Source organism: Drosophila suzukii, chromosome X (assembly GCF_043229965.1).
Source record: "Drosophila suzukii chromosome X, CBGP_Dsuzu_IsoJpt1.0, whole genome shotgun sequence".
Lineage (NCBI taxonomy): Eukaryota > Metazoa > Arthropoda > Insecta > Diptera > Drosophilidae > Drosophila > Drosophila suzukii.
The window spans coordinates 10,097,124-10,123,702 of NC_092084.1; the positions used below are offsets into that span (position 1 = coordinate 10,097,124).

General features: G+C 43.4%; 1 protein-coding gene across 5 annotated transcripts in view; it reads right to left on the reverse strand.

Annotated features, from left to right (window-relative positions):
* Positions 1-389: 389 nt before the first annotated feature.
* The window catches only part of bi (T-box transcription factor bifid), a 66,031-nt gene continuing 39,841 nt past the window's right edge, over positions 390-26,579 (reverse strand). For 2 of the 5 annotated variants that reach the window (XM_036820458.3, XM_036820455.3), the window contains exons 5-8: positions 8,206-8,352; positions 8,052-8,128; positions 3,840-4,090; positions 390-3,551 (exon numbers count right to left, since the gene is read on the reverse strand). In XM_036820458.3, coding sequence (XP_036676353.2) covers positions 2,467-3,551; positions 3,840-4,090; positions 8,052-8,128; positions 8,206-8,352 — 1,560 coding nt within the window. In that variant the 3' untranslated portion in view covers positions 390-2,466. Of the gene's footprint in view, positions 3,552-3,839; positions 4,094-8,051; positions 8,129-8,205; positions 8,353-26,579 lie in introns of all 5 variants that reach the window. The other 3 variants (XM_036820456.3, XM_036820454.3, XM_036820457.3) reach the window with 2 other exon arrangements.

The window sequence follows — 26,579 nt, forward strand, 5'->3', positions numbered from 1 at the left end:
CGGGATAAAAAGGATTTTCCATGGGACAATGGAGTGAAAAGCCTGCTCAGTAAATCCTCAGATGCGCCATTTCCACGAAACCCATCCGCTTACAATTGGCAGACAGTGTGGGTCAAGCGGCGAACAGTTAATTATGACACGCACTGTTTACCAGTCGATGCTATTTATTATTTATTTATTTAATATACCCGTGGGCACTGCTCATTTCGGGGGGAAAATCCAGCCAACAGACGACAAACAATGAGCCCAAATAAAATAAAATTTAAAACAAGAGATCCAAACAAGCAAACGGGAAAACTAATGATACACGAACCCATTTTCCCCTTTTGGTTTGCATGTTTTGCCATCGTTGTACCATCAATATTTGTTTAAAATTCAGTGTTTGTTTGTTTTTTTTTAGTAATAATTTTTATTTAATTTCCTTTGTTTTGTTGTTGTTTAATTAATTTTATATATAATTGCAGTGACATGAGGTGTTGTTGCTTCTTCATTAATTTTATCCATATACATATATATATTTAAATATATATCCTTTCGTACATAATTTGTTGTTGTTGTTGTTGTTGTTCTTGTTCTTGTTGTTGTTGTTGCTGTTAATGTTGCTGTTCTTGTTTCGGGTTGTTTGCGTTTGTTTTAAATTTAATTAACTATAATTAATATTGCTTTTGCGTATAATTCAATTTCAAAAAACAGCTAACCAACAGAAAAAAAATAGTTCTCTTCCATCATAAGAATGCCTATGATGATGATGCAGGTGATGATGATGATGATGATAATGATGATGACAATGATGATGATGGTGTGGTGTTGCATTATTATTGGGTTACAAGGAAAACAAGTCGCTACAGAAATTTATTTTAATATTTTTTTGTGAATTTTCTTGTATTTTTTCTCTTTACTTCTCTGGGTGTATCTTTTGTGTGTGTGTGTGTGTATCTCTTGGTGTGCGAGTGTGTGTGAGAGGGAGGTGTGTGTGTGAGTGGGTGTGTGTTAGCTGCGTCTTTGTCGCTCTCTCTTAAATTATGCGAGGAACATGCGTTGAATTCAACTCTTTTCATTTCATTTCATTTTTTTAATCCTTCTTACACAAAAAAATGTACTTTACTAATAAAAAAAATTATATTCGTTTATCCATACAGTTATAGTATATATTTGTTAATGATATAAACACACACAGAACTCGTGCCCTAAATTAGCATCTCAGGGGGTTCCGAAATTAAAATAAACATACGAAAAAAAAAATTGATTACTTTCTTCTTTGGTTTTTAGAACTTAAAAGTACGAAAAAAAATCGAAAAAAAATATTATGGTTAAATTAGGAAAACTCAAGCTCTAATAGTTTATATAGGTTCTTCTTTTTTATAAGCATTTTCCATCGTCTACGAAGAAAACTCGTCACTGGTGTGTATGTGTGTGTGTGAGTGGGGGGGGTGGTGCTGCATGTGTGTTCGTTTGTTGAGTGTTTACGGTATTTTGGTACTTAAGAGCTACATAAATTATTCATGTATATATATTTCTATGTATATAGGTTTTATTTACGTTTACTAAAAAAAAATTCATCCACCTAAGACTAAGAAAAAAAATTGCATTTATTTTGTTTTTTTTTGTGGTATTTTTTTTGTGGGCTTTTCTTTTCATGGTTTTTCTTTGTTTTTTCTTGTATGTTTTACTAAGGTTACAATCTGTATATATATCAGCTTCTATATATACTATATATATGTGTTCTAGATGTATATAAAGAGGCGCCATCTTTGATGTTGCTATTTCCAATCCAATCAATATACATATACGGTTGATACATCATATCATATGCCTTACAAATTTGTCTGAGAAAGTGCTCCCAGCTTTCTCTTGTTTTTTTTTTTATTTTATATTTTTGCATCTGTCTGTCTGATCTTGAAGTGTTGACCATTGACCCTTGAGGGTGCTAAAAGTTTCATCGATTCTTTTGCCACGTCCCCTTAACTTTCTCCCCTTTTACTTTATCGATAGACCTCTCCATCACTCTGCCTGTGAATCGCCAGCGAATTCTAGGGGGCTAGGCTTTGCTTAGAAACGAGACAAAAAAAAATTACTTAAGGCTGGCGAGTGGACAGGCAGAGTGATTTAGCAAAGAGAGAGGAATATATGCTATATATGCTACAAATGCCTAGGTGCTAGGGTCCAATCCAAATCCAAATCGAGATCGAAATCGAAATCGATATCCGATTCCGATTCCGATATATATACAATACGCTCCCGCTAAACCACAAAGACGGTGGCCGTGTAGCTCAGAGGCTAGAGGCTTTCGCGATGATCCGTTCGCGGTCAGACGTCGACATCCAGATCGAGATCGATCACCGAGCTGCGATCCTCGTCCTGGTCATCGGGGTCGTGCTCCTGCTCCTGATCCTCGACATCCTCCTCCAGATCCAGTTCCAACTCCAGGCCGCCATCCTCACAATCGGAGCGGCCGTCCAGTAATTGTCACTGATCCCCACCGCCCGTTGGCGCCCCATGGTGCGAATGATGGTGCGTCTGGTGGTGCGACTGGTGGTGCGGATGTGCTTGTGCCTGCTGCTGTTGCTGGTGGTGGGCCTGTGGGTGGTGTGCCTGCGTGTGATGCCCCTGGTGGTGCTGGGCAGCCTCCTCGGCCAGCTGAAGAGCCGCCGCCGCCGCCGCCGCACTGCCATTGTGTTGCACCTCCAGCCCATTGACCATCTTCTCCATGCTCTTCAGCTCCGACGGTGAGTGCTGGGACTGGGCCACTCCACCACCACCACGTGGTTGCTTCATCAGCGAGGGCGGCGTGGTGGGCGACATGGAAATCGGTCGAGTGGGCGGCGAATGGGAGGCGGGTCGAGGTCGTGGGCTGGAGCTTAGACTCCTGGGGCCATTCTCCACCACACCGCCGCCACCCAGGCCACCGGCAGGATCGCCCGATCGATTGGCATTCGAGCCCGGAGTGACTGCATCAAAGGCGGAGCCCAAGCTGCCCGGCAGGCTGTACGGCGAGAAGCGATGGCTCTTCAAACCCTGCAGGGGAGAGACCGGTGTGTGTCCCGCCGCCGCATAGGCGTGGCCAAAGAGGGCCGGATGTTGGGCGGCCAGCGCCAGTTGGGCATTGAACAGCAGTCCGGGATTCAGGCCGGCCGGACTCATGGCCGCCGCCGCTGCCGGATTGTGCAGCAGGCCAAGATGCGGCGGCGGATAGAGGCCGTGGGGATACAGGTAAGGCAACAGATGCGGCGACGGATGGATGGGCGGACCCACCGATATATTCGGCGATGGGTAGCTACCGCCGCCGGGATTCAGGCCAGCTGCTGCGGCAGCCGCAGCCGCGCCCACCGCCTCCTTGGGACTGCCCGTCGAGGTGGGCCTAAAGGCACCGCCGGTACTGCCGCCGACGCTTTCCGAGCAGCTCGAATCGCTGCCATCCCGCTCCACATCGGCATCCGCCTGCAGGCGGCGACGCAGTGCATCCTCCGCACTGGCATTGGCCGCCGCGGCAGCTGCATGCTCAGAGGCTCCGGCTCCGGCGCCCGCCAGGTGGTTAAACCAGGCAGCCAGGGCTATAAGTAAATAAACAAACAGATTTTGGGTTCATTAGTAAGTTGTAAAACCAGGGGAAAAAAGGTCAGGAAGGGCTCTCTATCAAGGAAGAGTAATGGAAGGCACAACCCGATTCCGACGAGCCCAAGCCGGAATAACAGCATTACTCCTTTAGATTCTTAGATGGGATAACGTGTGTTATATCATATAAGTTAGTTTTTATACACTACATACAGTATCCCAAGATCCTTTCCATTACTCAACCTGTGAATCCTCATATGTTTATGTAACTTTTGAGTAATACTTACCGGAGTGCTGGTGGGCGTGCATCTGCTGCAGCGAGTGGCTGAGCGGGAGGAGCGGACTCTGGGGCGGTCCCACGACGTCCAGGAGCTTATCATCATCATCCTGCTGGTTGTCGAGCAGGGCGGCATGGGGATGCAGGTGAGGCGGACGACCGGCGTGGCCCAGGTGGAGCGGTGCCCGGGAGCTGCTCACGTGCGTCGGATTCAACTTGTCCGAATCGGACCCTCGGTTCGACATCAGCGCCTGCCTGTAACAACAGTTGTACGAGAGGCGGGGCCACAAATTAGAACATCCAATAGTCAGGTGGAAAGGGATAGCCCCAATAGATATTATAGGGATAATGATAACGAGCACTTAGCCTACAATAAAAGTGAAGTTACCACTTTGATACCATCATTGAGTTTGATGAGCATTATGCATCTATTATATAGTGTGATGATCTATTTCATTTTATCCCCTAATCCTACCCATTCCCTTGCAAACCTTTTGTCCAAATTTTTTCGTGGATTTTCCAGTGGAATTTCCGTTGGGATCAGGGTATCAAGCTTTGATAATATTGTTGGTAACTGAAATATCTGCTAAATGATAAACCAGCGCCGGCGGCGGTTCCTCCGTGTTGCACCGTTGGATCCCGAAAACGACTAAAAATATATCCAGGGCTTTCTGTCCGTTGTGTGACGTGTGTGCCCCGTGTGCCTGTGCCCCCCACGAAAAACCACCGCCCATTTGTGGATTTGGCCACCCCGTATATCATCACCCACTGAACCTTAATTGAAATGTAACAATGTGGGGCGGAAACGGGCCGGAGTTCTCCTCTCCTGTCCGTCCGTTTGTCCGTATGTCTGCGGCTGACAATGAAATTGAAAAATAATTCAAAACACGTTAGTGTAATTTAGTGTCTGCTCTGGCCAATCTTTTCCCGCCTCGCCCCACTCTACCTCTTTGGCCACCCATCACACCGCACATTTTCCATTTCAATTTTCCTTATTTTTCCGCACCGCTGTTGTTCACACATCAAAGCCGAAACTGCCTCACAAATTGGGCAATTTTAGCTGGCAGCACACACATGCGAATGGTGTGTGTGTGCATCATTATCACAGCAACCACACCCCGTGGAAAAGGTACTCCCACCACCCAACTACCCAGCCACCACCCACTTTTGCATTGCTGGCATTGCGCCAAGGGCGTCTTCTTTTACACTTAACTGTTTTTCCACCTGTGTGTGTGTGCGAGAGCCTAATTTAATAGCAAATCAATTTGTGTTAATCCAGGCAACGTATCTGACCCACCCACTTAACTACAAAGGCCAAGACGGGCAACTTTTCACGGGGCTACCAAGAGCGGTAAAGGAATCTTGAGGAAAAAGGCCCGAAATGGGGGGCCCTTTAAAATTTAAAAATAAAAAAATTAGGATTAAATAGAAACAGAAAAATATAGATGATACTACATCAGAAAACATAATACTTTGGTTTCCAGAAAAGGTAAGACCATACCATAAAATATAACTACATAATCCTAAAACATCCTATAACTAATTTTAATATTTTCAAGAACTTACAAATCTTTGGAAGATGATTTTAAATCTACATTTCTTAAAGTAATCAGTATGGTTTCTCCAAAATATACATCTAATTTTAATTTTCACGCCCCATTTAGGCCCTGTTCCTTCAATTCCGTCCCTGTATATCTTATGTAGCGGGCCCATAAAAATTGGCCCAAAACCCCAAGACGTTTATCTATTGCCCTTTTGTCTCCCATTGTTGATGTTCTTGTGTGTGCGGCGTAGAGTAAACGCCCCGAAAGGGAGTTGTTCCTATTGCTATTGCCATGGGTGTGGTTTTTCCAGGAGGTCCAAAGAAATTGCGCTCCGTTTTGTGTGCTCTGTAATTTTTGAATTACGTCTAAATTTGCGGCTTAAACGGCCCACGCACGCCCACAAAAGCCCCCTTTTTTTCTTGTATATATATTTATATATATAAATATAGCCAAAGACCGAGACCTATTGTCAACTAACGCCTCGGGTTAGCGAAAAAAAAAGAAGAATAATCCTAAATGGGGTGAGAGTTTTTGCGCAAAAATCGCAAAGCAACAGGAACAACAAAAGGCGCCGAGAAAAGCGAATTTCAATTGCTGCTGTTAAAACGTTTTCACTTTGGATTTCCGGTTCTCGTTGCCCCGCGGCCAGTGGCAGGGGTTTTGAAAGGGGGTTAAGGGAGTTTCCAAAAGGGTTTTTTTTTCTGTGTGCAGCAGTTGAATATCATTCCGGCGGAAGTTGCGCACTAGATTGCCACCAATTAGCATCTCTTGCTGTGAAGGACTTAACATTGGAATATGGAATACCATCATCATCATCATCATCATCGCAGTTCCACAGCAGCACCCAGGATATATTTTTGTTGCTGTTGTCATGGCAGGGGCGTGGCGGTTAGAAGGGGTTGTTAGAAAGAAAAAAAAAAAGAGTTGACTAAGTCGTCACTAATTGCCAAGGATTTTTGGCAGCTCTCAGGACTTTCGGGTTCTTCTACTTTGGCTCGTTTCGTTCTGCGGAATTGTAAGCGGTTTAGCGGTTTTGCTTTTTTGACCCCCTTTTCCCAGTCGAGCTAGCCTTTTCTAACCCCCGCATTTAATTACCAATTGGTTAGAAATAAAATAGAGTTCCTTTCTTCAACTGACTAACTGACAACTGGCTGTCACATCAATGACCAGGGAAATTCGGCTTTGGTTAGACAGACACGCTAATGCCAATCAAGCCAGAAGTAATCAGTTCTCGGCTTTCGGTTTTTCGGCCCGAACCAGCAAAGAACCCACCAAACTGAAGTTGAGTAAATTGTTTGTGTCAAATGCGGTGGATGTTCCACGTTGGGTGGCTGTGGGTGAAAATTGATTTGTAACGTTTAAACATGGGGGGTTTTTGGCTATTAAATGTCATTCATCATTATGCTAAGTCAGCCACAGGAAACCGGAACCACTCCAAAAAAAAAAAAAAACGTGGTGAGGGATCTGAGAACAGACCATCCCCATCCCACTGGGTGGCAAACAGAAATTGGAAAATCTGTGTGCTAAAAACTCAAAGCTTTTCCCGACCATCATCGTTAACAGCCCTTCGGGGGGGCTGTTCTCCCCCCTTCGACAGGAAATTGAAATCAATCCATCAATATGGATTACATGTTCGAGCAGCCAGCTCGGAGGTGCCAGTCATCAGTATTACCCCGGAAAAACAGAAGCCAAATGGCCATGAGCATCATCATCATTGGCTCTACATATCGGACATATCATCCAAATCGTACAAATCATCCAAATCAGCCACGCCCACAGTCCCAGCCTCCTTTGTATGACTTGCAATTTGACAAGCTGCAGGCTAATTAGTTCCGCATAGATTTGACAAAAATTAATGTCCCTCTCTCTCCCTCTTTCGAATCTGTAAAAGTATCTGTATCTATGTCTGTGTATCTTTGTATCTGTCCATCTGTATAACGTAGCTTTAGACTGCTAATCAAGCCACAAAACAGGAAAAGGGGGCAGAGATACATAGATGGATGGCTGGCCTGATTGAGATGGAGATTCAGATGGTAGATGGCAGTTGGTAGTTGGTAAATGGTATGGATACGATACGATACCAGAGCAGACCAAAGAGACAAATGAGTTCTCGGCTAGGGAGCTGCAAAGTTTTGATTGTCTGACAGCCACAAAAGGCCAACCATTTTCATTTCCACTTCCCCTGCCCTTTTCCCATTAGCCGTGTCCTGATTAGTTTGCTTTTTGATAATGATTTTTTCGGGGGAAAACTGAAGTGGGATGAGATTTTGTCCTGCTGAATCAGGCAACTTCTTTATAAAGCACTTTAAGGTCACATAGTAAATGAAGTAGTAGCAGATCTAGCAGTATATCGTAAATTTAAGAGCCAAAGGCATGTCTCAATATAGATTTCTAAAGAACATCTTTTTTTTATAATATTTGTGATCCTGTTATGTTAAAATAATGTAATACAGAATTTACTTTATAATCTTAATCAATTAATAAAAAATATCTATAGCTTATTTCCTTTCTGATGACTCAGTTGATTTTCTTTCGTGAAGTCTACTTAGTGATAAGTAATAGCTAAAAGCACATTTTCTTTTTCCACATTTTGTACAGTATAATTTCTTAACCCATCTCATAGTGCATTATCCCATTAAAAACACATAGTACAACCCTTATTCACTAGTGATACTCACTTCTTTTCCCGCTTGCCAGCACCAGTATCACGAAAGCCCTTCGCGAAGGGATTGTTGTCGATTTTCAATTGAGTTATCTGTGGGGCGAAACAAAGGCGGCGATCAGTAGGCCATATAGACGATCGATCCGCATCGATTTGATGACAGTACTCACCTTCTCGTTTTGATATGCAGTGACGGCGATGAACTCGGTCTCCTTGAAGACGTACGTGCGAAACGTGGAGTACGGCAGCTTCAGGATGTCGTTGGCTCGCACCAGGTGGAATCGCGGCTGGTACTTGTGCATCGAGTTCAGGATCGTCTGCGGGCGGCGAATCAAAAATAGATGCAAACGGACGGGGATTAGTGGGATTGTCAGACGGCCATGGTTAGTTCGTTTCGACCAACCGAGGGAAAACAAAAACGGGAGACCAAGGAACGTCGGCGCAGAAAATTCACTAAACTCTAGACGGCAGAGAACCCCAAGCACAAGCACACTGAGAAAAAAATGCACATTTAACTAGAGTGATTTCCAAAACACACAAAGTAAACTATTTTTTATTCGATATTCTAAAATCTGCAGTGGAAAATTTGACCTTTCAAATCCATTGTTTTTAATGATCAGTTCAACATTTTCAGAATTTAAAGAGAAGATACTGTCCCTGATAAAATATATAAGAACTTATATAAGTGTCATTTCCCATTGTACTCAACTAAGAGTTACTTGAAAAAATGATGAATAAATATGTTTATTGAAAAGCAAACTGTTCCTGGTAAAGGCTCAGTATTTATGCTAATAAAATATCCTTAAAAAAGTATTCGTATAATTTTTTTTTTAAAAGCAAAGCTTTCGAAAACTTTTCTCTCTGTGTCATTACCGTAAATTTGCCTAGGTGAGGGACCCCGAAAAATACGGCGACATTGCTGACGATTTGCCGCCGTCGCCGTTCACTTTACACGCCAGCAACAGCAGCAACAACAGCAGCAACAGCAACTTCGACGGCGGCAACATTGGCAACATTTGCAAAACAGCCAACGACCACCCACCAAAAGGCACGAGAAAATCGAGGAGGAGATATATACCCGTCCATATAGAAGTAGAAGGGCGGACTACGAGGGAGCCTTGTGCCAATACAAAGTTGTTGTCATAAAATATGAATTTGTCGACGGCCGAGAAGAAAAGGCTGACAGAGAGAGGGAGATGGAGATGGGGACCCCCCAAGCAAGCTGCAATATCCCCTCTATAGAGAAGGCCCAATCCATTTCGATCCGATCCGTTTCGTTGTTGCAGAAAGGAACACCTTTTTAATTACCATAACTCGTCGGCTCGACTTCGATTAAGCGACAAACAGGCCTAGTAAAACCCGGACAAGTTGCTGCTGTGTCTGTTGATGTTGCTGCTGTAGATGTTGCTGCTGTTGCTGCCGTTGCTGTTGTTGCTGCGTGTGGAGACCCCACAAGCAGCACCCGTCGCCATTTTGTTCGTGTAATTTGGAATGAAGAAAAAAATGTGGAGAAAAACAACAACCTTTGGTTTGTTGCTACATCGAACGAGCGAAGCAAGGAGACAAAGAGAGCAAACAAAGCGAGACAGCCCACAATGTGTATCTCATAGTACGAGTATCTTGTATCTTGTATCTGCGCCGGATTCGCACGCCTCTCGCTAAAAAACCAAGGCCCCAAGACCACCAGACCACCAATGGCGACTCGGGCCCAAAGAAACGAAGGTGTGACTAATGCGAGTGCTGTGTGAATGGGTGTTTTGGGTGTTTTGAGTTTGGGCGGAGATACAGGGATGCAGAGAGTGGATATGACTTCATTTTGGAGTCGAGAATCACGGAATAACAGAATGAGTACTAATAATGAAGATGAATTGAGTTGGAATGTTTACAACTTATCAATGTAACATTATCATAAAGTATTCATATCATCAAATACAAGATACATAGAGTACTCATAGAATTCTAGATTGGACTACCCAAGTAAATGTATATAGAAATATAGCTGGCAAAGATGGTATATAATTTATATAATACATATATCAATCATTAATGAACATGAATATCAATATTTGGTATTATCATAATCATTGCAATAAATCATTAAAATTTCTGTTTTAAAGATATTTGAAGCCAATTTTAAATTTAATAGAAAACTTCCTCTGTTTTTGCTTCTTTCTCGACACGCCTAAATTTAATATCCATACAGTAAATAATAAAGTTTGATGGCATTTTGGAATCGGGCCAATCAAATCGCTTAGTAGCCCCCATTTCCATTAACCCCCTAATGCCCCCTCATAAAAACAGCGCTTTCAATCGAACACTTCAGAGAGCCGAAAAACACCGACAAACACCGAAAATGCGAAACACAAAAGGCCAAACAAAATGCCCACAAAGAGCTGATTAATTGCCCGCCATTTTGAACTAAACGCTTTGCTCCACCCGCCTTTCAACCCCCGGAAAATCCCCAATCCCCAATAATACCCAGGTCGGAAGGCCTTTTAAAGGCAAACACTTTATGGCCGGCGATCATCCATCAAACTCGAAAAAAAAACATCGAAAAAATGGAAAACAAATCGCAGTGCAGTCCATAAATTGCAGGCAAAACGCGTTGTCGTCGTCGTCGTCTACTTAAAACGTCATTTGCTAATTTGCTTTAAATTTATTGACACATAAATTCATTTGAACAATCATCATAATTACGCCGCAGTGTGTGTGTGTGTGCCTAGAATTTATTGATAAAACAATTTGCATTATTACGTTAATTTTTCATTGGGCTGCCATGCATGGCGCACAAGGCGCAAAATTGTCATTTAAAATGTCATTTTGGTCGCTGGGTTTTGCGCCGAGTTTGAATTGCGATTTAAATGAAAATAACCGTGAAGATAGCCATAAAAATATAAGCATGCAATGTTGCTGTTGCTGCTGCTGTTGCATTTTGCTCAGTACTCAGTGCTCTGCACTTTTCCAAATGGGCATAAACAAGTCTAATTAGACATGAAGTGCGATTACACGGACGCCACGCAGTCGTCACTCAAACAGGCAGCAACTAGATTGCCGATGTTGCTGCTGGGTTCGCCGATGTTGCTGCAGCTGTTGCTGCTGCTGCATCTGATGTTGCTGCTGCTGCTGCTGCTGGTGCTGTCGTGATTGCATTTGCTGATTGAATTGATTGGCGAACAAAACCCAAGGCAATTATGCATCAAATATTGCCTAGATTTTTAGCACATATATATATGATTGCACTTATGCATTGCAGCATTGCTACACGTAGTTGCTCCTGTGACTGTGATTGCTCTGCGCATATATTGACAAAGTGCAATCCGTGCCAATCCGCGTAGCAGTTAATCACTCTATATATCGCCCGGGTGACAAACTGATTGAGCCGCCGGCGGTCAATACCAAAAATGGTGCGACAATTTTATGTTGCCTTTGGTGTTGCTGCCGTGTTGCTGTTGCTCTTGCTGTTGCTCTTGCTCTTGCTACGTGTTGCTGCTTGCTGGTTGCATCTGCACCCTGCTGCTGTTGCTGGTGATGTTGTTCCTTCCCCCGCCAGCAACACGTTTGTTTTGGGCTTTTGCGTGTTGATTGCTAAAAGGTAAAATCGCTGTTGCTGCTGCTGTTGCTCGTTGTTGCTGTTGCTGCTGCTGTTGCACACTCATTGTTGGCATATTATCACATAATTTAACTGATGATGGCACTACTGTCGTTGCCGTTGTCGTTGTCGCTGTCGCTGTTGCCTTGTGTGATTGCTGTCGTCGCGTTGTTGTCGATGTTGCTGTTGCTGTTGCCGCAGTTGTTGCATCTTGTGTTGCTGGTGTTGCTGGCGTGCTGGGTTAATTGAATGATCACTCACACTTTGATTCGATTTGGCATGTAACCAGCGAGTTAACGGTGATCGCCAGTTAGATTGAATTGACTCCACTCAGTGGAAAGTTCAGCAAAATAGCAAAATAGCAAACTGGCAAACTGGCAAAATAGAAGAGCTCTGGCAAAAGGTGATCGTGAGTGAATGTCCGACTTAGCCAACTTGGCTTTTAATTGGATTTCGATTTCTTTTTCGATCGCCAGATCGTGTGAAGAAGATCGATGCCCAATTGAAATGGGCAAGTGATCAACAAAATGTTATTTCGGCTTGATAGGTTGATCACTTGATCCCCTGGCTCATCATTATTGGTTCAATGATCTCGAGAGTTCTAAGGCACCGCTCACCCCCAACCAAAAGCAAAAAACCAACAAACCAATGACAATGATAAACTCTCGATCATCGCTGGGACTCAATTAGGCAGCACAACCATTTTCGGCTACCTGTTGACCAATTATGGCCATAATTGAAGCGCCTCCGATCATCATGATGATGATGATGACTAAGCCAGGTTCGACTCGAGTCGCGTCGTTTTTTATTAAGCAGTAAGCTGTATTAAGTATTAAGCGATATGCATATTGAGCGATCTATACCATAAATATCAACACGAACGAAACTCTTGACCAGCCGGAGATCAGAAATCAGAGATCAGAGGGTCCCAGTCTCGCAGTCCATGTCTTAATTAAGCCGCCGGATCAGGTAGATTCCAGTAGAAGTAGAAGACTACGGTAGTAGTACTACCCATGGACCCATGGGGCCACCAGAGCTGCCATGCTCATATTAATCTGTAAATTATGCATAATTTTAATGCCCCCAAATGGAGAAACAAAAAACGAGAAACTGGGAAAACAAACCCAATCCAAGCCACCCAGGTCTCAGAATCTCTTCTTCTACCGGACATGTCAAAACTCACACGATGCAGCTGCCAAACGAAACGAATTCGTATTCGAATTTGAGAAATACACTGACCGAGTCAAAATTTATTTACAATTTATAACAATTCTTTTCGGCTGCCTTATCGGCTGGTGGTCGTTTTTCAGAGGGGGGTTCTCGGGGGGACTGGGGGGATAAAATGTTAATTAAACGGATTTACATTTTAATGACAACACGAAGCGAAGGCCACAAGAGTCCAACGAAAACCGAAAACCGATTGAGATACAGACAGACAGAAAGAGTTGTATGTTGTATGTGGACCCCCCTGCCCGACATTTCAAAAACTCCAGCAAACTGCAGCCAATTGCAAATTTGCTTAGCAAAATGGGCGGCGTTTTGGGGCCAGTAAAACAAAAAAAAAAACAAAAAGCAAGAAAAAGAAAAAAGAAACCCATTCGATATTCAATGAAATCGCTACAGCAGCTGCCTAATGATGCCTTTGCCTGTCCACTGCGGCGGTTTTTTCTTTTTTCTTTCTTTTTTTTTGTATGCAAATCGATCGTGCCTGGTCCTCTAGAAAATATCCACCCCCTCTCCACCTAAAAAATAAGAAAAAAACAAAAAACAGTCACAGTCGATTGGCCGGGAGCTGAAAACGAATGCCCAGCGAAAAGCCAACTCGGAACATGAGTTCTGGCACCCAGTGGCTGCGGTTGGATGCGGCCCACTGATCCCCGCCAGGCTCGATAGCCACGGGTTATCGATAGACGGTGTTCGTGGCCAGATCGGCAAGTCAAGCAGAAAGCCCATGTGGCTTACATTTGAGTTACCAATTACTTACTATAAGCCAACATACGTTTACCCTGATTAGCATGACTAAATCATCACAAACTAATTGCTTAAGTTTCGATTATATCGATAAATTTAATAATCGTTGGTAATCAATAGATGATTTCGAATTTTCTTTCAAGTTTAAAAGACAGAAAGTGCTCTTACTCTGTTTTTGTTTTAGTTTGATAAGTGCAACATATATCTCTTTAATTTCGATTAAGTCTATTAGTTTGAAAAGCGTTAGTTATCGTAAGAAATGCATACCATGACTTCAAAAACGATAAGTGACAAAAATAGTAGTTATTAGTAGCAATCATAATTTAAGTATGGGCTTATTAAACACTCTTTTTCCCTCTCAAAAAAGAAGCAATAAGCCATAACTTATCGGTAAATAATCGACTTGCAAAACTTGGCCGTAGCCAATTCAAGCAGTTTAGATCGTAAAAAACACTCCTTCAATGGACGTTAATCGATTTGTAATACGCCTGGTCCCGGTTGCTTCATTAATAATCGTTTTGCACCCGCCACCCACATAAAGAGCAAACACCTAGGCCAACTATCGATGATTATTTATCGCTTTTGCGTTTGCTATTTGCTATTTGCTATTGCTATTGCTATTTCCTCCCCCCCCCCCCCCCCCCCCCCCCTGGCCGATGATCCTACGATCTGGGGAGGGGGAAGTCTAGTCGATAGGAGGGCCATAAATTAGCGACTGGTCAGAAAGAGAGGCCCCGTCGTCTATGTGAAGTCCGCCGCCGCTGCCTGTTTATAAATGAGTCGAGTTATGGAGAGCTCGGCGGGCCATAGATAAAAAACTGAGAGCCGAGGCGAGAGGATCGGATAGTTAGGATCGGTTCGGTTAGGATCGGCTCCCAGGGGCGGCTAATGGTCAGGCGAGAGAGCTACCGATCTCGAACCGCGCTATATGTATATCCCCCTTTCGACTAGACTATCAGCGAATGACAAATATTTCAAATGATTTCAACACTTTGCCGATGCCGCGCTCTTTTCGCTCTGTGGCTCGATGATTTGCGTTTTATTGCAGCTAATAAATTGAACGGCGACCCACCACTGAGAAAGACTGGAGGATCGGTGGATTGTAGGATCGGTGGATTGTAGGATCGGTGGATCGGTGGATCGGGGCTCAGGGGCTCGGGGATATCTGGTCTGGGTATGGGCCAACTATTTTGCTGCGATAAGAAGGAGTAGCAACAGTAGTGTTGCATGCAACATGCAACTGGCCATTCGGCGCATGCGTGTGTGCATTTCAATGCAACACTGATAAAGGTGTTCAACGCTCGATGACATTAGCACCATCCAAATGCCGCAATCAACTGAAACCCCTCTTTATGCCATACCTTCCTTTTTTTTCTTTTTTTTTTTTCATTTTAGACCCGCAGTTTTATTTCGTCTTTTGCCATATTTGTCGGCGCCTTTTGTTCTTCTTTATTAAAAAGGCGAATAATCATAATAAAGAACCAACAACTCGCGACGTTGTCGTTGTCGTTCAAGTTGTTGTCGTCCATTTAGCCACTGAGTTTTGGCTGAGCAGCCGCACATCGGCCAACTGCCCAGAAGAAGCGGGTTTCCATCGGTCGCATCTTCTTTCGATTTGGGTTTCGGTTTCGGGTTTTCGTTCTTGGGTCTCTGCTCTTGGGTCTCTTGGGTCTCTGGAGTATTCTGTGCTCTGGGTTTTGGGCTCAGGTTCAGGTTCGGGTTTGGGTTCTGGGTTCTGGGTTCTGGGCTCTGGGTTCTGGGTTCTGGTTCAGCCGCTCGTTCGGTAGCCGCTAGACTTGGACATTAATCGATAACACTTGAGTATTTTTTCATGTTCCGCAGGCGAGCCATTAAGCGATTGTCCACCAAAGTTGTTCGCTTAGGCAAATAACGTGTGTGTTGGTGTTGCGATTGGTGTTGCTGTTTACCTTAAGTAGTTCAGCTGCTCTTCGAAGATCGCCGATCTACCTGGTATTATCGGAATAGCCGACATATAGCAGGGGATGGGAGGAGGGGGATTTTCGGGAGCTGGGAATCCATCAATGAGACGGTTTTGAGTTGAACTAGAAAATGTTTTAATAAGAACTACTTGATCTATTGACATAATCTAATTTATATATATCATTCTGCACTGGGGTATTTTTGTTCTGGTAACTTTTTTGTATGAAGTACCTCCTGCTGAAGGCTCTTATAATATTGATAGATCTTGTGTTGATAGTCGTTTGATTGACAATTTATAATCTATTCTACGAATCAAGTATCCCGAAATGTATTATAATATTTAGATTTTAACCAATTCCTTTTTGGCATTCTCTGTGTCTTACTGCTTTTTAGTCCCTTGGCTTAATGAAATTCAACTGGAAGCGTTAATGATTATACCAGGTTTGTATCCCGGGTCTCCTTTCTCAGATCCCAATCCCCTAACCCCCGGACTGGGATCTGGGTTCTGGGATCTGGGATCTCATTCCCTCCTTCCGAAAACTGGGCAATTACTAAAAGACAAATTTATTTGCACGCATGCAGAAGAGTTGTGCGATGCGGGTTCGTCTTTGGAACTGGGAACTGGGGACCGGGGTCTTCGAGTGGGTATGGAACTGGGAACTAAGATCGGGACCCAGACTGAGAGCCAGGCTACTGTTCGACAAGTGTTAAGCATAATGCAGACACACACTCAGAGATGGCGGGTAAATGGAATGAGAGGATCTGGACTTTAATTGAAGTGCGGCCCGACTCGCATCATTGACATTAAGTGTCGATAAATTAAGCATACGCAATGTTCGCCCCGCGCTTTTGCTTTTTTTTCTTTTATGAATGGAAGCCGAACTGGGGAGAAAAATGTGAAAGGTTCCACACCGAGAGCCTGGTCTTTCGACCGCCCCGACTGCGGCATAAATTGCCGATAATTTACTGTATATAAAAATCAACACAAAACATTTTATGTTAATGAAAATAAAAGCTCAAAGGGGAGTGAAAGCCGGGGGGCGAAGGAACTTGAACTGAGACTCAACTTCAAACTGGAACCTAAACTTAAACTGAAACCGAAACTAAGCGGAGATGGAGATGGAGATGGCAAATACAGTAGCCGGGTCAGATAGCCCAGATATCTAGGCAATTAATGGGCTGCGCAGGTCCGACTAATGAGCCGCATTTATATGTCGAGTGGTTATACGGATGGATATGGTGGTGGTAGAGGTGACGGTGGTTGTGGGAGATTGGAGACCAGTTTTGGGTTCTTAATTTGGCAATCGATTCGGGTTGGTTTTTTTCTTTCTTCTCACTGACTGACTGACTGAGTGACCCACAGATGATCCAGAAGATCCGATCCACCGCCTTTTGATGACAGCCGCTATCTTATCAGAGAGCTCAACACTGAGCCAGCGAAGCATTAAAATTGTTTTATAACTTAATTACTGGCAGCCGGACATCAGTCAGTCAGTCATCTTGCCATATCGTATACAAATCGTCACTTGTGTGATATTCAAACACTGAAACTGTGGCGTTTTGTATTCCTTTGTTTTAATGAATGAAAATGGAAAAGGGACTGGGGGAATGGAAATGGAAATGAGCCTGATAATGGGTCAGCGCAGCGTGTGTGTGGGCAGGGTTTCTTCTTCATTTCGTAGAGTTTTCAGAGTCTCACAGGCCCAAAGAAGTGCCACACGCTGTGCGACCCGCTTTTATGGCCTCACACACTCCCCGAAAAGCAACTCCCCGAGTTGGCTGGTCTTTCTAGAACCGAGGAACAGCAGAGATCACAGACACTGGCTGCCATTGGAGTTCTTTTCTCTTAATTAACCAAAAGGAAAAGGCCAAGACACACAGGCGATGGCAGAGCGTGGCGAAGAGAAGGGATATAAAAATTAATTAGCAGACCCAAAATCAAATGCATGAAACTCCAACGGCGTTGGGTTGGGGCAACGAAAAAAAAAAAACGTCATTCACAGAAGGGAAAATCGGGAAAGTTCTGCTACTGATTCATTTACTACCTATTCTCTATTAATGAATGCCTGATATCCCCTTGGTAGCCCTACATTCAAAATGCACTTCCAGTACTTCGACAATCAAGTCGCAATTATAAATTCATTAAACATTTAATGCTGAGAATAGTAGCAGGCGGAAATTTTATTGAACTGATAGATATTTTACACTCCATAGATAGCATTTCCTCGCTTTGGGGCCCAAACGGAATATGTATTTTTAATTAACGTTTTAGAGGTCATAAACGTTTTTAGACGTTAAGGTGCGCTGCAATCGCCCCGAAAATGGGTCCAATAAAAGCCAATTCCAATTCCAATTCCGATTCCGATTCTCGGTCTGTGTGTGTTTGTCGCTTCTTGTGGCTAATCGAGAAATTAAGTGTAAAATTATGCTAATCAGCATACACCGCCCCTCAGCGTTGATTGAGGAAATTGTCGCTGTTGCTCATTCATATTGGATTGGTTTCCCTTTCCCTTTGCCACCAATTTGGCAGCTAATCAGTTGCAACGGAAATCGTATAACCCCCTCCCGAAAAATCGACAAAAAATAAAATACAAAGTGGAGAAAATGAACACAGGTCTTTTAAGGTAGTCGACTGCCCACAATTTCCGTGATTGTGATCCCACAGCGATCTATGCTAATGACTGAGCTGGTCAAAGTTGATTCCGGCAAAAGAAAGAAAGTCAACCGAGCCACACAGAAATCCAAACTTAGAAATTAATTTTAATTTTATAAGACCAAGAGCGTTGAGTGTTGAGTGTTGAGCAGTGGGAGCAGGAAAAAAGCAGAAGATAAAGGTAGAGCATCCTCATGAAGGCCATAAAAATGTGCGTTAATAACATTGCCGCCAAAGTGAAGTTGGCAATAAAATGGCAGATTCATGTGACGATGACGATGACGATACCCGATGACGATGATAATGATAATGATGATGATGACGATGGCAATGGCGCTGCTACCGACGCGTTTCGGTGGGAAATACGATGGCCTATGCCAAGTACATATCGATCCCAGGCCGAGGCATAAAAATTTACGTCCCATAAATATCCGCACAAGGCTGCTGTTGCTACTTCTTCTTATTCTTCGGATGTTGCAGATTCGCATTTATGCGTTTAATGATAAAGAAGAATGGGGGAATGGTCAAGTCAACCGGCCGGCGGGGTTGGGGATTTTATTTTGTGGGGCAATCGGAGCGCCTGCGTAGCGAGCTGCCAGCGGTAGCCACCTTAAGTGCCACATTGCGTTTTAGCTTTTTTGTGGCGCGGACCGAACCGAACCGAACTGAACCGGGCCACACAGCGGCGAACGCGGTAGATTCGCGACCGGTGGTCCACGACAGTCGCCACAAGCACACAAGACGAGCTGCGATAAGGCGCCCAAAGTGCGGGCCACCGCTGGCTCGAAAGTCGAAAGTCAGCTGCCTCCCCATTGTTGTACTCGCTTACTTTGTGGCGCCCAACGTGGAGCCTCAAGTGACACAAAATAGGACGGCTATTGCGGCAGCCCTAAGAGCAACAATTAAATAAATACTCAATTAGCTTAAGGGCCAGTATATTTGTTCTCAAATTTGTCTTACAACTTCACACTGTACTCAAGCCATTAAATATGGCGCCCAACGTGGGGCTCAAGGCCAAAGCTTGTAAAATAAGTAGGGCTGAAGTTTTAAAAGTTCTAGAATTTTCAATCAGCTAGTTTTGTCAACTAAAAAGTAGATATATCATTCTACCATTCACTTCCAGTTCAAATCTTCAAAGACTCCCCAAGAAGTGTCACAAAATAACTTCAGATTAAAATTCAAGCTACCTTAGCCAATATAATTCCCCCCTCCATAGCTTCTGGAATTGGGTTAGCTCCTCAAGAGTGCGTGCGCCTTGCAGCTGCAACATTGAAACCCGTTAGCTGCAAATCGACAGTGAGAACGACCTTGTCGCGTTTTGCGGTTCGTTTGTGCCTAATTAACAAGTTGGCGGTTGGCTCTTGGCGTCAGCAGGCAGCACGCCCAAGAAACAGCAGCCCCAGCATCCCAACATCCCCGACATCCCGACATCCTCATGCAAAGCAGGAAGGAAGGGGCCGAGTCCAGTGACTACTTACTATACCATATACCATTTATACCATTTGGATGGGGATTCGATACGATCCAATGCGATGTTGCCCCCGAAAGCTTGTTACAGGACGGCGGCTTAACCGGCGCCTGTGTTGCCGCCGTCGCGTCGCCTCGTCCCAAGATGAATGTGTGTCGTTGTCAGGCCTTGTATTTTGTATGTAATTGGCTTGGCCAGCCTCTTGGCTTAAATAGATGCCTGGCCACTGGCTGGCTGGCTGGCTTACTGGCTGGCTGGCGTCACCTGTCGCCCACTGTCCACCATCTACCGTCCACCGAGGCCCCCCTACTCTTGCTGCATTCGGCAACCAAAAAGCCAAAGACATTTGCAAATCTTTTGTTTCCCATGTCCGATCATTTCTCATATAGGCGAGCGGTCTCCAAAGCCGACGACAAGCGAAAACGACGACGACAAAGGAATACCGCAGGCGCCAGCCAGCCCAAAAAAAAACAAAAAAATAAAAGAAGAAAATCGAAAACCCAGAGAGGTAAGACCGAAAAAACGTAGCAAATAAAATAAAAGAGCCCCAGACAACGATGCAGACGACGACGACGAAGGCGACGACGTTGAGGCCACCAGCGGCCAGTCAAAGTCGCAAAAGGGGATTCGAAAAGGGGGTCTTTTGGGTTTTTAGCCGAGCACGAGCTTTTGTGAGCGCCACAGGACGACGACGACGACAACAACTTTGGGGCATTGTCTTCGTGGCGGAGGAGGAGCGACATTCAAATCTTAACTCGAAATCAACGGAGACCGCAGCTCTGGATGCCCAATTCTCCGATTCCACCCAATTCTCCGAGCTTCTTCTTCAGCTCTTCAGCTCCAGCTCTCCAGCTCCTCAGCTCCAGGCCAAAACAAATTCGAACTGCCAAAATAATAAGCCGAGGTCCCCTGCATTTTTATGGCGTAGAGACAAATGCGTGGCTCTCTGTCTTCTGAAGGTCGCCACGTTGCTAACGCCAGTGTCTTTAGATTCTACAGTGTTGTGTCTTTAAAGAAGAGTCTTCTGCTTGGTTCTTTTTTTTCTGTTGCTGTATTTTTCAGGCTGGTGGTCGCCGCTGCCATAAAATTTTTGAAACCAGCTCGAGAAAACAGCGAGGCTCTCTGGGACAGATAAGAAATTTTTGCTGAAAACTCGTGCGCCAAAGGAAGCGACAACCAACCGGTTTATATATATATATATATATATTGATGGGGGCCCCTGACTGCATAAAATTTGTTTGTGCCTTGGCTCCGGGGGCATACAAATTGGCTTAGGCAGCGTCTTTGACTTTAAGTTGGCTGGCCGTCGGTAGCAGAGCGCAGTTTAGATGGCTATCAGTAAATAGAACACAAATGAAATTCATCGATAGAAATCGAAATCGCATCGGGGGCGGTTGGCCAAATCAAAAAGGGGCAAGGGAAGTGGGGGAAGGGGAAGAAAAGGGCCTCCGTTCTTTTCTTTTGGGTCTCAGCGTTGTCGTGGCGACCATGTGATGGGGTACACATGTTGCTGGCACGACAAAAACAGCAGCCTGAGTTCTGACCTTTTGCCAGCCCAGAACAACCAACAACCAAGAGGCAACAACTAACAACCAACAACAACAACAACGAAACAACCAAGAGACGACAAAACTACAAGCAGCGCAACACTTAACCATTGAGCCATACGAAGGTGGTATATGGTATGATGGTATGGTATGGTATGGTTTTCTATGCTTTGCTTTAGTTAAGGTCTTTTTTTTTGTTCCCTGGGCTTTGAGCTAAACTTTTTGGCGGGGTGGCCTATCAGCAAGCGTCGTGAGCAGCGGGTGGCCGCCCCAAATGGCCGCCAGTGGGAGGAAAAGCAGACAGGGACTGAAAGACTGACTGGGAAGACAGATAAATTCAACCGGGGGATGGTTGGGCTAAGCCGAAAGGCCTCGAGCACAACCAGAAGTTGCCACCGTCGTCGTCGTCACCAGATGGTAGCTGTCTTGTCGCCCAACACAGGCCGGGAAAATCCCCAATCAGAGTTTAGTGAAAGGTTCCATAATGGGAAACTAGGCGGGGGAAAAACTTGGGAAAAGGTCTTGGGGGAACCTTAAAACCAAGCAAATACTTTTAGTTGTAGAAGATATATTTGTATTCTTAACCCTTCTTAGATACAGAGTTATTTCAGCTTCATAACTCTTAAATATAATTGTTCCAATGACAAAACTTAAGTTATTGTAGTTAATATTTCATAAATTCAACTTGGTATAAGCAGGTCTACCTTATATTCCTATTTCACAGAACCTATTCATCTTTTTCTCTAACAAAAATATTCCAAAGGCTATTATTTCAATGAATTCATAACCATAACCCTTTTGTTCTGCAGACTTGGTAAACAATTATACATTTTCAAATATCATTTAATTAATTGGCCCAGAGATTCAGATATCATTACAGGCTTCCCTCCATTAGAGGGATTGTGACGCTCAAGTAGCACAGTGCGCATTAATCCCCAAACACGATTTTAGTCCATTAATCAATAGGGAAGACAGCAGAAGTAGAAGCAGCATCATCATCATAATCATCACCATCACAACAATAGAAAGCCACTTGAAGCCTTTGGCGACACTCGGGCACACACACAAATGCCGAAGACAAAAGACAGAGTCACAGATACAAAACAGATGCAGATACAGATATAGAAACCGATTCAGAAGAGTGTATAATCTGGCTCTAATGATGCTGCCAAGCCGCTGAGCTGCTGCTTCTGCTGATGATGATGATGACAAAAAGCCAAACAACCCAGCAGCCCGGGGGTCTCACTCATGGGGCACCCTACTGTCGACAGCTCCAGAGGGATAAGAGGCCCAAAAGGGGTTAAATCTTTGGCCCGAGCCTCTACCTCAACCTCAAACTTAAACTCAGGCCCAGACTTTGGCTGTCCGCAGCTCATTCTCACATCATTAATTACAAAATTATTGGGTCCCTCTGCGTGCGTTTCGCCTGGGCCAGTCAGTCAGTCAGGTAATATCCGAAATATACACAGGTGGATTGGATTCGATTGGATTTTAGCCGCAGGAACTGTAACAACAAACCAAAATCCAGCCCAAAACAGAGCCCGAGAGCCCAGAAGAGCTAAGCAAAATGTTAATTTTCAAATCTCCGTGGGAACTGAAATTAGTCGTTAACACAGATACAGATACGCCAGAGATACTACAGATACTACAATGCTAAAGGCCCAGAGATATTGTTGTGGTTTTGACCTGCGGGCGACCTACACATATTAGCATTGTTGATTTTGACCATCTCAGCGAGGTGCTCTTAAGGGCACAAAAGATCTCCCAGTAGTTATTGATAAACGCAAAATTGGCCACCCGACGAATTTCAAGATCAGCAGAGAAAAAATAACTTGTGAAGTAATCAATCTAATGGGTTTTATATGTAAATAAATTTAAATAAATTTCAAATATTATTTTGATTTATTTGTGGGTTGAATTTGGTAAAATCCTTTCTTAGTGTACACCTATGAATTCAATACAAATTTCGGTTTTGATTCTATATTTTGTTTGTCAAACCATTTTCATTTTACACCTACTCTCCTGAAAATGGTATCTTTCTTTTATAGTACTTTAAAGTTGTACCACCTGAAGTACAAATTTTTTATCCCACATTCTTGTACCCAAGTATGTATAATTTCTTCCTGTGCATATATCTCATGCATCTACCCTGTCTATCAGCCATAATTGGGCCCTAACTGACTCACTGGCAGCACACCATGATTGGCTTAGTCCGAGAACCCAAGTCTGAGGTCTGAAGTCTGGGGCCTGAGTTAGTGGCAATTAAACGATTTCGTTTCGTGTGCTGTCTTCAGCTGTCTGGGCCTGCTGATGCTGCATGATTAATATGTTTTTGAGTAGTTCTTTGCCAAGGGCTACCATCGGCTAAACAAGCCACGATTTTTCGATTTTTTTTGGTATTTTTGGGGGGCCCCGAAAACAAGAGGCAGGAAAAGCCAAGTCAGTTAGCCGGTTGACAAATCGTTTGTAAATGGCTGCCAGACAAAAGTGGAACACACGCACTCTACGTGGGTCAAAATTGGGGGTCCCACACCAGCGGGAAAAAAAAACCTCAAGAGCTTAGTATCGAAATTATAGTGTTCACAAGTGTGCCTGGTCAGCAATCAAAAGTTCATCAAATTTGTATGGTATTTTGGGGGTTCGAATTCGGTTGAATTTTGGGAAGACTTTAAAATGTATATAAGTGTAGTTTTTTAGGAAGTTTGAATAAGTTTTTTCATTATTGCTTGATAATAGTTATACCTATTATAATTATAAATTTTCCAATCATTATTTAGATGGTTTCTGTGCATACAAGCCACACTTTTCCCACAGACTTTAAGGCCACTCCCCCCATCCACAAATCAAACTCAGACAGGAAACAATCGACTGAGCCCGGCTAATCCCCCAGTCCAACTTCAGGCTGCCAACACCTGCCACTCATTGGAGGCATCGGGGTTACCCATTTATCCGCTTGGCCACTTGAAGAACTCGAATCGGAAAATGGTAAATCGCATTTCGTCACAAATGGCAATTCCATTAAGTCAAGGCCCAGCTTTAAGAAATCCAATTAAATATGGGAATGAAAAATACAAAAAAAAAATTAAAAGAGAGACCTGTGACAATAAGGAGCTAAGGCTGGATGCTGAATGCCGAATGCAAAAACCCCACTGAATGTCTGCATAATAATGCCTAAATAATGAGTGAGTGAAGAGTGCGAAGCACTCGAAAGACATTAGCGCACTTGAACCAGGGAGCAAAATGCGAGGATATGGCCCTGGTACTTGGCAAGCGGAAATGTTTTTCATTTTTTTCCCTAATGAGCGCCAAAAACAGAAAGAGACAGCCACTGCCATTTGCCATTTGCCATTTGGCAGTGGGAGGGAGACAGAGAGAGAGAGAGAGCGCGACTGCTTTTGGGTGTTTGTCAAGTACTGGCAGTACTCCACTGGATCCACATAGCCACCCACTCTTCCAAAAAACCAACCTCCTCCTTTTTTCCGGGTGTCAGGTTAAGTGTGCGAGCGAAACGGCAATGGCTGTTGGCAATTTGCATGCAGTGCAGCGAACAAATGAGCAGAATAAATTAACGCAAAGCGAGCACAACAGAAATGTACACTAAAAAAAATACACATTCTATTTCAATAGGTTGTTTTTGGGAACATTTATTTAGACCTTATTAAGTTTGATGAAAAAAAAGAACCTATAAAAATAAAAGTTCAATTTTTATAGATTGTCATTCAAAAAATGTATCCTATTTCTTAGAACATTTATAAAGACATTTGATTCTTCAAGTATGGTCATACTAATATATCATATATTATAATACTTATAAAATTCGAAAAATTGTATTTCAAAGTTTAGGGTTTAGAAAAGGGGTTTGCTTAAGACCCAAAACAGAAGAATTGTTAAATAATGTATAATGTAAGACGACATTAAGCGTAATTTATATATTAATGTTAGTTTTATATTAGTGTAACATTAAAAAACAGGGAAGAAAATGATTAAAAATAAAAAAAAATATGGAAAAACAGGAAAAATAAAAAAAGACAGAGAGAGAAAAGCTGAGATGCATCCCAAGGATCTTTCGAGTGGGCAGTGAAGAAATGCAGAAGAAACTGGAGAATCGGGAGGAGGAGAATCCATGGCCGCTTGACAAAAGACACTTGAGTCCAACAAAAACAACAAGGAGGAGAAAAGGTAAAACAAAAACAGCAAAAAAAACAACAACAACGACTGGGGCATAAATAAAGATGACGAAGCTGGCCAGAAAGAGAGGGAAGCCGAGAAAGCGAAAGCAAAAAAGCCCAAAGGTGCAGAGGCGCCAGAAAGAGAGCGAGCGATTGCAATGGCTTTTTACCACAATGGCGGAAATGTGTGAATGAGGTGGCCACTCGAGCGCCAGAAAGAGAGGGGTATATGCGAAAAGAAAGAGAGGGGGCGACTATAATTAGCACAGTGCGCGCGTTTTTTCTTTATTTTATATTTTATTTTGCTAAGACGCACGCGAAACGCACTCGCACTTGCTGAAGAAATATAGGAAAACAGCCCGGGCAATTAAACTAGGTAAACTCCCCTTTGCAATTTGTCATCGCCTTGAGTGCATTTTAATCGTGAGCGTAATAAAAAAAATATTTATATATAAATAATAAATAGCCAGAGTGGCCCAAGGGTTAATTGCTAACCCACTTGGTCGATCGTCGCCCGCTTAATTACTGGAAAGCGCCCACCGCACCACCGAACCATTCCACTCAACCACCTCGGCCAGTGGGTCAGGAATTGTTGACTTGCACAAATTGCTTTATAATCGTCATCAATAAATGAAGCCGGTCATTAGTCGGTCTTATATGGATGTATGTATCTGGCACCACAGCACTGGCAACCCAACCAAAAACCCCATCTTCAATCCAATCCACGATAAGCAAAATTGTCAGGCAAATATAATTATTCAAGTTCCGAGAACTATAAAGGACCATCTGTAATTTATTATTGGGCTGCGATTTAGGGTGTTATTAAGTGACCCATATAAACAATATTACCCGGAAATCGCCTAAAGGAAAATAGTCTTTATAGACATGCCAATTATTATAATACCTAATAAGATCTTACATATCCTAATTAATTCTATATCCTAAGATCCTATCCTAATTCTTAAGATTACATTTTCCTTATATATATACCCTTCCTAAAAGAGCTACAATTATTTCTGAATGCAATATCTTTGAGGAAGTGATAAACTCCCTCCATATATTATGCTACATGTAATGGGCCTCAAAAAAAATTAAACGTTTTCCGATTACCGAGTGCATGCCACAAGGAGATCTTTCATCCATGGATGCGAACCACTCACTTCCAGTTCGATTTATCAGAAACATATATTAATTATTCAACCTTGA